The 11,015-nt window shown below is 40.6% G+C and overlaps 1 protein-coding gene across 3 annotated transcripts in view; it reads left to right on the top strand.

The window, feature by feature from the left end:
• Scaper (S-phase cyclin A associated protein in the ER) overlaps positions 1-11,015 on the top strand; it is a 343,420-nt gene that overhangs the window by 290,659 nt on the left and 41,746 nt on the right. For 2 of the 3 annotated variants that reach the window (XM_021171564.2, XM_029481364.1), the window contains exon 28: positions 1,614-1,769. In XM_021171564.2, coding sequence (XP_021027223.1) covers positions 1,614-1,769 — 156 coding nt within the window. Of the gene's footprint in view, positions 1-1,613; positions 1,770-3,931; positions 4,003-11,015 lie in introns of those variants that run through there. The other variant, XM_029481365.1, reaches the window with a different exon arrangement.

The following is an 11,015-nucleotide window of genomic DNA, read 5'->3' as shown; positions in this document are numbered from 1 at the left end:
TAAACACATGAAACTCAAGAAGAACTAAGACCAAAGTGTAGACACTTTGCCCCTTCTTAGAATTGGGAACACAACACCCATGGAAGGAGTTACAGAGACACAGTTTGGAGCTGAGATGAAAGGATGGACCATCTAGAGACTGCCATATCCGGGGATCCATCCCATAATCAGCCTCCAAAAGCTGACACCATTGCATACACGAGCAAGATTTTGCTGAAAGGACCCAGATATAGCTGTCTCTTGTGAGACTATGCCGGGGGCCTAGCAAACACAGAAGTGGATTTTCACAGTCAGCTATTGGATGGATCACAGGGCCCCCAATGGAGGAGCTAGAGAAAGTAACCAAGGAGCTAAAGGGATCTGCAACCGTATAGGTGGAACAACAATATGAACTACCCAGTAAACCCCACAGCTTGTGTCTCTAGCTGCATATGTATCAGAAGATGGCCTAGTTGGCCATCAGTGGAAAGAGAGGCCCATTGGTCGTGCAGACTTTATCTGCCTCAGTACAGGGGAACGCCAGGGCCAAGAAGTGGGAGTGGGTGGGTGGGGGAGCGGGTGGGGGACTTTTGGGATAGCATTGGAAATGTAAATGAAATAAATACCTAATAAAAAATACTGAAAAAAAAAAGAGTGTTACTTTTCCCCCCTAGTGGGATGCATAGAACCTTCCAATACTGTGAAAGCTAGTCACCAGGAATGACTTGATTCCTCCAAGTCCTATGACTATGACTCGTGTGTGGTGTCGTTATAGATTTTTTTTGTCGTTGTTTTTCCCTATAGTCCTGTCTAGTATCAATCATTATGTTTACTTGCCTTATCTCTTTAGTGTTCTTTAATTTGACATTGTTTTCATTCTTAGTCTCTGTCTCTCATGTACCCACAATTTTCAGTGGGGATGTTATTTTATGGAGCATTCCTACTTTGTCCTCATGATTCAATTACGATTATGTATCTTTCTGTGTTTACAAATAAGAGTATTAATGTTATTTATGTTCTTAATGGTGACTTTATCTTAGTGGAGAACCTACAGTTGGCATTAGAAATTTAAAGTTTTAACAAGAGTGTTTGGGTGGCCTGTCTGTGTGAGCAGTCCTGTGTAAAGTCAGTGGACCAGAAAACACAATGAAACACATGGTAGTGGGAGGGGAGTTATTGGGAGAGAAGGATAAAAAATTGTGAGGTTGTCAGGTGAACTGTAATGTAGTGTGTGTGTGTATGTATGTATGTATGTGTGTGTGTGAGTGTGTAAGTTGTCAAAGAATAAATTAATTTTTGAAAGTATATCTGGGAAGCATCATTTTGTCTTCTAAGTCCCTATGTTGTAATGAATTTGGTTCCCTAGTTCTTAAGAAAGTACTACTTGTTAAGACTGTAGAGATCATTATACACTTTCTTCACCTATTGTCCGATTCTCTAGACCAAGAAGAATGATGAGAGAATAGCTGATTGCTTAGTACTAAATCTAGAGACATTGGTACTTAAATTGTTTTATTCAACCCTATATTCTGTCTGTATGTCGAGGGATCCAAGCCTGGATGTGCTAAGATGTATCATAGAAGATGAAGACATTGCCATTGTGCAGATTGAGACATACTGTTCTCTCCCACTAGCTATGTGGTGAACATGGGTCTGATTGACAGACTGCATGGCTGCTTCCTCTCAGTGCAAGGCCCAGTGGATGAGAATCCCAAAATGGCCACATTTCTGCAGCATGCCGCAGGATTCCTACGTGGGATGTGTATGCTATGCTTTGCTGTCACTGGAAGGTAAGACTCACAATTAGAACATCTCTTAAGTTTTGCCTGTCTGAGTTTTACTGCTGTGTGGTAGTCAGTCAGCCTCTTCCCCTATATTTTCTTGTCATTGGTTCTCCACATTGAGATGTGGATTACTTTTTTTTTTTAGTACTACTGTCATAAAGACCTGAATGCACCCAATTACTCTTCTACTGAGATCCAGGGGTGTCAGGGGCCGAACCAGCGAGGAAACACACCAAGCCAAATCAGGCCATTAGCCCAGAGTAGCACAGCCTCACCATGGTATTGTTGCCAGTCACCTCCTTTTGGTTAATTCCTAGATCTTTATTTTCTCTACTTTTCCTTCTTCCAAAGTTCCAATACAAAGGAGTCATCCAACAACAGTAGCTTCCTGAAGGCACTCGTAGCTCATGGATGTGGCTAAAGCAAAGTGTGAGGCACTACCATGGACTTGAGCACCACCCTGTAAGGTATCCTCAGAAATAATTGTCAGGCCAACAGGATGGTCCAGAGATTGAAACCCACACAAGCCTAAGGGCCTGACTCTGTGATCCTCAGAGCTCAGGGTTGAAAGAGAACTCCCAAAATGTGTCTTATGACTTCCCCATATAAATTGTTGCATATATGTGCCCAGAATTCACACACACACAATAAAAGAAGTAAATTAAAAAAGCAACAGTTCTCCAGAAAGGACAGGGACTCTCCTGGGTGTTCTTTTTCTCTGAGTGAGAGTCATTCACAGTAGTGACTTGTTATATTGATAGGGATGTGGTACATCCCTGAAACAAACCAATAACATTCAGTAAAATAATCTGCTTAAAATTAAATTCTAAACAGCACTTGTTTCTATTTTGAATTTTCTTTCATCCCATATTTTGAACTTTTGTCACAAAGGAAAAAAAGTATTTTGGAGCATTTAGAAATCAGCTTCTAAAAGGAGTCTGACCCATCTTATTTCATGGCACACAGAATGCAAGTGCCATGTGCACAGTGGTTTAGGAGAAAGGCATTTCTTCTAAAATCATCACTGGTTTAGTCTGTTACATATAAGATCCCTAAACTCACATCATCTTTCTTACTCTGACCCAGCCCCTCTGTGACATTTATAGGAAAATTTATAGGAAAATTAAAATTGTCTGAAATTTCAGGGAAGCAAAGATAGCCAGCATTCAGTGTTCCAAGTAGTTTCTATCTAGGAATGTAACCAAAGTCTGCCTTTATGATAATAGAATTAGGAGTAGTCAATACCACATTACAGAGAGTTTAGATACAGGAACCGCTCTCTGTCTGAGCATTGGCACCACCTTAGAGCCCTCTATCTTGCCCACTTAGCTAGCTCTTCCCTGGTGGTCTCTTACACAAGAAGCCCCTTCTGGTCCTGATTCTTTATCTGTAGTATACAGTATAACAAACTTGCTAGCATTTTGTGTATATCACCTCTGCTCATTTTGAATTTAAATGACCATCACATAGGTAAGTATTGTGTTTATAAAAAGATAAAGAGAAGGGGGATATGTTCTATCGAGGTGTGGTGAGGAATGGGGGGAGGGGTGCCTCCGTGGGCCCATGCTGAGGCATCCCTTCCCCCTGAGAGACCAGCCACAGGACGGTATAGTATAAAATAAGGTTTATTAAGGACATGGGAGGGGAATTAAGAGGGTAGTAGAGTCAGAGGAAAAGGGGGGGGGGGCCGGGGGGGGGGAGAAGGAGAAGAGAAGTAGAGGAGTGGAGGAGTAGAGGCTGGCCATGAGCACGTGGAGAGAGAGGGAGGAGGGAATGGGGAGAGAGGGGGAAAGGGAAGCAGAAAAAAAAGAGCAAGAGAAAACAAGAGAGCAAGAGGTCAAGGAGGCAAGCAGCCCCACCTGGCTGTTGCCAGGTAACTGTGGGGTGGAGCTTAGAATGCTAACAGTAAGCATGTGGTTGCCATGTGGTTTGTAGTCTTTACCTTTTGCTTATACATCTTCAGTCATTTGAAGTCTGTGGCATTGAAAGAAAGTTAAAGGTTATCCATCATCTCCTTTCCACAGGGAAAACAACTGAACCAAACTGACTTGAATTAGTACTCAAGATTTCTGTCTTGGTGTTTCCATTTCTACACTTGACTTAATATTATTCAGAATGTTAACATGTGTATTTATTTTAATTTTCTCATTTATATATATGGAAAACAGGATTCTCATCCTTCATGTATCATCATGATCATATCCAGTGGCACTCACTGAGAGCATCTGCTGTGTGCCAGGTTTGTTAAGTTCGGTACTAACAACACTGACCTTGGGGAGCCCAGAGTCTAATGTGAAGTCAGACATGCAAACTAATGGCTACATTAAAAGACAGTGTACAAAGAAGAAAGGAAAACACACCAAGAGAAAGTTAAGAAACACTTCAGTAGACTGAAGTCTGGGGTTTTTATTAAGACAGGGTCTCACTTTATTGCCCCTATGGCCTGAAAGTCCTTATGTAGACCAGGCTGACCTTGAATTCATAGGTATTGGCCTGCCTCTGCCTCCTCAGTGCTGAGATTAAAGAAGTGCAGTACCTCACCCTGCAGTAGGCTGAATGTTAAAAGTGTGCTGGACAAGTAGGAAGGAAATGCAGTACAATGTACAGTGAAGCCGGCAGTATTGTACCGTTAGACCACCTATTAGCCCTGTTTCTCCCCCTGAAGGTATTCTTTGCCAAAGAGCAGGGGCCTAACCCTCAAACAGTGCATGAGTGGGTAATACTGTAGCTTTCCTATCCCTCTGTCGGATGGTTCTAAGGTGTGCTCATCACTGCCTCACATACAAAAGAAAAAATATATATTTACACCCATATCCTTGTTTAAAGATTGCTTTGGGGGTAACCCAAGCCAAAAATATATGAATATTTAAAACTATATAGTGTTCTGTGTTCAGTTTGATGTCCTTGTGACCATGGAGAATAAGGGACCATCAATTGAGCTCCTTAAATGTTAGTTGTAAAGGCTCAAAGGAAAACAGAGGCCTACTGCCACTGAATTTTTTGGGGCAGAATAAGATTTCTTTTCCAGAATGAGCATTCCTGAAAAGTGTAGAGATGGTGGCCAAAGGATTAGCAAAGAGCCTTTCTCATGATCCCCATGAAAAAATACTGAGTGCCTCTATATCCACTGAAAATAGAGAAGAGCAAAGGCAGTAAGATGAGGTAGAATAAATCAAATAGCAAGGAGCTTAATATGGGAGCTAAGAAGAATCTAGATGAACCTTCGGGCTTCTGATTTGTCACTTTTGATTAGTAAATGATATAGTCTCCAAATTAGATTAGATTAGTAGTTGGTAGTAATTTATTCTTGATGGTTTCTAAAAATTCTTAATTCCCCCAATATAGTTTCTTTGTTCAACTTGAGTGACTTAGCAAATTTCTAATAGCAGGACCTACTGCAAGAGCAGATTGTTTTGGACATAAATATAGGTTAAAGTGTTTTTGTGATTCAATTTACCTGGGAGAGAGTTTGTGTAATCTGCTACTCTCAAAATGGGGAAAAATGATCCCTACTTGTCATTTTTTTCAGTCTCCCAGCATTCCCTGAGCACTAAGGACCAGGGCAGGGAACACTCTACCAGTTAGTCATTCTCACCACATGCTTACATCACAGGCCTCCTGTGCTGTTCCCATGTCCTTATCGGAAGTCTGTATTTCTAAACTATAAAGTGTAGTGACCCGGTCAAGCATTTTGTTACATGAGTTAGAATTTCTGTGCTAGCTCACAACCTATTCTAAGAAGTAGGACCTGTGGTTTTGCTTTATTGTAAAAATTCACAGAAAGCCTGTTTTGGCTACCATAAACTAGATAGAACCAGAAAGCCAAAAAGTCAAGGAAGGCTTGTTCTTAAATCACTTTTGTTGGTAACCAAAATAAAAGACAAAGAAGAGCCACAGTGGCCTCTAAAAATTTCCTCTTGAACTGAAAGATCCTGAGATAATTAAGCAGGCTAATTGCTAGCAAGGGCTCTGAGTAAACACTGCAGACTGCCTGCAGCCAGGCCTTTGTGATGGAGACTGAGCAGGTTGACTTGTGGACTTCTCTCCTATTGTACCCTTAATCTTCTCATTTTTACCTAGGTATTCTGAAAGACAATTAGAGTGTCAGAATTTGTGCTGTTAATCTATGCTTCAGTATGGGGGAAGAAAGCATTGGCACAAGATTTCTACACCAGGCTTGGTTTTGAACAATGAACTTGTCTTTAAGTAAAAATTAAAAATGTGATAAAAACAGTTGGTTTTAGTTTAAGATTACTACAGATTTTTAAAATGAAAATTGGACACAAACAATAATTCTTACATAAACAAACCTGAACTATTTATGATAGGGTTTTTGAATTGCTTTTGTTTTGGCTTTTGTTACTATTGGTTTTCTAGACCTCGTCTTACAGGAAGTAATTTAAAAAAAAAACAAAAGGATAGTTTCAGGTTTTGGGCAGCATCCTAATCCTTTATCAGCTGAGCTCAGCCTACTATAAGATGTGGGCTCCTCAGCAGCACTAAGAGGATCTGAAAGTAATGAGTGTTTATAAGTCACAGTCAACACAGGCTTTTCATTTACTCTGCAATGACTTACTGTATTCATAACTGTGCTTGCAGTTATGCAGTAGGGCAACAGAGAACCAAGAAGCAGTGGACCAATACTTCTTTGGGGGTTTTTTGTTTGTTTGTTTGTTTGTTTCAAGACAGGGTTTCTCTGTGTAGCCCTGGATGTCCTGGAACTCACTCAATAGACCAGGCTGGCCTCGAACTCAGAAATCCACCTGCCTCTGCCTCCCAAGTGCTGGGATTAAAGGTGTGCGCCACCACTGCCCAGCTGGACCAATACTTATATAAACAAACAAATACATATATGCATATTCTATTTGAAAGAGGGGAAGAAGAGCTTGTAAGAGATGGTTGAAAATAATTGGATAGAGAATACATCTGAATTTTAAAATCATTCTGTAAAAAGGAATGTTTTGGATCCTTCCAGTTTCCATCTGTGCCCCGGAGCTGACCCTGTACCCTGAGCTCTCCATACCCAAATTCATCCTGGAGAGAACTGGTCTCCCAGGAGTACTGACACAGAGGCTTGCAGGAGGGACAAGTCACAGTCAGAGACAGCAAGACCAGCTAACATCAGAGATAACCAGATGGCAAGAGGCAAGGGCAAGAACATAAGCAACAGAAACCAAGGCTACTTGGCTTCATCAGAACCCAGTTTTCCCACCACAGCAAGCCCTAGATATCCCAACTCTGGAAAAGCAAAACTCTGATTTAAAATCATATCTCATAATGATTATGGAGGTTTTTAAGAAGGACATAAATAACTCCCTTAAAGAACAAAAGAACAAAGGTAAACAGGTAGAAGCCCTTAAAGAAGAAACACAAAAATCCCTTAAAGAATTACAGGAAAACACATCCAAACAGGTGAAGGAATTGAACAAAACCATCCAGGATCTAGAAATGGAAGTAGAAACAATAAAAAAAAAAATCACAAAGAGAAACAACCCTGGAGATAGAAAACCTAGGAAAGAGATCAGGAGTCATAGTCACCAACAGAATACAAGAGATGGAAGAGAGAACCTGAGGTGCAGAAGATACCATAGAAAACATTGACACAACAATCAAATAAAATGCAAAATGCAAAAAGCTCCTAACCTAAAATGTCCAGGAAATCGAGGACATAATAAGACCAAACCTAAGGATAATAAGTATAGAAGAGACATAAAGATTCTCAACTTACAGGGCCAGTAAATATAAAATTATAGAACAACAAAATTATAGAAGAAAGCTTCCCTAACCTAAAGAAAAAAATGCCTATAAACATACAAGAAGCCAACAGAGTTCCAAATAGATTGGACTAGAAAAGAATCTCCTCCTGTCACATAACAGTCAAAACACCAAATGCACAAAACAAAGGAAGAATATTAAAGCGGTAAGGGAAAAAGGCCAAGTAACATATAAAGGCAGACCTATCAGAATTACACCAGACTTCTCAACAGAGACTATGAAAACTAGAAGATCCTGGGCAGATGTCATACAGACCCTAAGAAAAAACAAATGCCATCCCAGGCTACTATACCCAGCAAAACTCTCAAGCATCATAGATGGAGCAACGAATATATTCAATGACAAAACCAATTTTACATAATACCTCTCCACAAAGCCCTTCAAAGGATAACAGATGGAAAACTCCAATACAAGGAGGGAAACTACACCCTAGAAAAAGCAAGAAAGTAATCTTTCAACAAACCAGCACAAACATAATTCCACTTCTAACAACGAAAATAGCAGGAAGCAACAATCACTTTTCCTTAATATCTCTTAATATCAATGGACTCAACTCCCCAATAAAAGACATAGAATAACAGACTAGTTACTCCAAATAACTCTATCAAAAAATGGGGAACAGAGCTAAACAGAAAATTCTCAACTTAGGAAACATGAATGGCCAAGAAACACCTAAAGAAATGTTCATCTCTTTAAGCTTTCACCTTTCTTGCTCTCCTCTCTAGCCCTCCTTCTCTCTCCCCCTCCCCCCAACCCCCACATGGCCATGGCCCTCTCTCTCTCTTTTTCTACCATCTCTCTTTCCTCCTGCCTTTCTACAATAAAGTTGTAAAACCATTAAAAAAAAAAATGTTCAACATCCTTAGTCATCAGGGAAATGCAAATCAAAATGACCCTGAGATTCCACCTCACACCAGTCAGAATGGCTAAGATCAAAAACTCAGGTGACAGCAGATGCTGGTGAGGATGTAGAGAAAGAGGAACACTCCTCCATTGCTGGTGGGATTGCAAGCTGGTACAACCAACTCTGGAAATCAGTCTGACAGTTCCTCAGAAAATTGGACATAATACTACCAGAAGATCCAGCAATACCACTCCTGGGCATATATCCATAAGATGCTCCAACTTGTAATAAGGAGACATGCTCCACTATGTTCATAGCAGCCTTATTTATAATAGCCAGATGTCCCTCAACAGAGGAATTGATACAGAAAATGTGATACATTTGCACAATGGAGTACTACTCAGCTATTAAAAACAATGACTTCGTGAAATTTGCAAGCAAATGGATGGAACTAAAAAATATCATCCTAAGTGAGGTAACTCAATCACAAAAGAACATAAATGGTGTGTACTCACTGATAAGTAGATATTAAGCAAAGAGTGTGGAATATCCACAATACAACTCACAGACCACATGAAGCTATAGAGGAAGAAAGACCAAAGAGTGGTGAATGCTTCAGTCCTACTTAGAAAGGGGAACAATATAATCAAGGGAAGTAGAGAGTGGGAGGGACTTGGGAGGAAGAGAGGAGGGAGGGGAAAAAGAGGGTGCAGAGTCAGGTATGGGAGGAGATGGAGGAAATTGAACAGAGGTGTGTAGCAATGGGGGATGAGGAACTGGGAACAGCAACCAGAAAGTTCCAGATGCCAGAAAAGCCAGAGCCTTTCAGGACCCCACCGGGATGAGATTAACTGAAATACCCCACAAAGGGGAGGGAGAATCTGTCGAGACCATATCCAGAGGTTAGGCATGGCCTCCCAGTTGAGGGATTGGGCCACCCACCCATCTCCAAAATTTTAACCAAGAATTACTCCTGTCTAAAGGAAATACAGGGACAAAGAGTGGAACAGAGACTGAAGGAAAGGCCATCCAGAGACTGTCCCACCTGGGGATCCATCCCACATACAGACACCAAACTCAGACACTATTACAGATGCCAAGAAGTGCTTGCTAACAGAAGCCTGATGTAGCAGTCTCCTGAGAGGCTCTGCCAGATCCTGACCAATACAGATGGGGATGCTCACAGCCAACCATCAGACAGAGCACGGAGACTATAATGGAGGAGTTGGGGAAGGACTGAAAAAGCTGAAGGGGTCTTATCTGGCATCAATGGGAGGGGAGGCCCTTGGTCCTGTGAAGGCTTGCTGCCTCCTCAGTGTAGAGGAATGCTAGGCCAGTGAGGCTGGAGTGGGTGGGTGGGTGGGTAAGGGAGTACCCTCATAGAAGCAGGGTAAGGGGGTCTAGCAGAGGGGATTTGCAGAGGGGGAACTGGGAAAGGGTGTAACATTTGAAATATAAAGAAATAAAATACCAATTAAAAGAAAAATAATAATCAAGAGAGTAAGTACCTTTTTTTTTTAACTTAGGTAAACAAATAAAAATTCAGGGCTGGAGAGAAATTAAGAAGAGTGCATTGCTTCTGCAGAGGCAGAGTTCATTCTCAGCCCACTAGTGCCTGTAGTAACTCCAGCTTCAGAAGGAGCTGACGGTTCAAACCTCACATGCACTGGACTCACCCCATACAGACACATATGCATAAAAATGACTCTTAAAGCTCAAAAAAAGAAAAAGGAATGTTTTGTTATGTGTATCTATGTTTCCCATTTTCATATCCAAACTATACTAACAAAATATGTTGTAGCCAAATGATATTTGGAAGCCAATGTCATAAAAATATCAGAATGATTTACAATTTAGCCCACTAATCATGTGGGTATAAATGAGTGTTTCTCAAGTGTTTAAGAATACTTCCAAACCATTTGTTCAAACAAAGGTAAACTTTTAATTCTGCCTCCCTTCCTATCCATTCATTCATTGAACAAATATTTATGCCACACTTGCTCTGTGCCAGGTCCTATGCTAGACTTAGGAGAAAGCAGAAATGATTCAAGACTCACATTATGTCCTCAAGGACCTGGTAAGTTAGGAGGGAAAAAAAGATACATATACAAATATCCATGATAAGAGACAATGGAAAAGAGTTAGAATGCAATACTTGCAAGTGCTCAGCAGGCTGCCAGGCACATGTAAATGCTTAATAAATGGTAGCTACTATCATCTTCGGTATCAGTAGAGGTCAGAAGAGGGAGAGGTCGCTCGGAGGTTATAAGGATTAGATATTTTCTAGAGGAGCTAAAATGTAGACCAGGACCTAAAAAAAAAATGGAAATGATAATATGTAGACTTGAGGAAAAGATAGACAAAAAATATAATATAAACAAAGACATAAAAGTAGAAAAACAAGAATAACATGAAGTACTTAACTGAACTCTCCCAGATAATGACAAGGTTAAAATGTAAAAATATAAATTATTTTCTGGTATCTTGTGGTGGCAGTAGAATCATTAATAGCCTTTGAGCAGAAACATGGCCTGCTAAAAATCATATTTTAAAGCTATACTGGCTAGTTTTGTGTCAACTTGACACAGCTGGCGTTATCACAGAGAAAGGAGCTTCAGTTGAGGAAATGCCTC

This window comes from Mus caroli, chromosome 9 (assembly GCF_900094665.2).
Source record: "Mus caroli chromosome 9, CAROLI_EIJ_v1.1, whole genome shotgun sequence".
Lineage (NCBI taxonomy): Eukaryota > Metazoa > Chordata > Mammalia > Rodentia > Muridae > Mus > Mus caroli.
The sequence above is the reverse complement of the archived record's forward strand: the minus strand, read 5'-3'. Positions and strand labels throughout refer to the sequence as shown.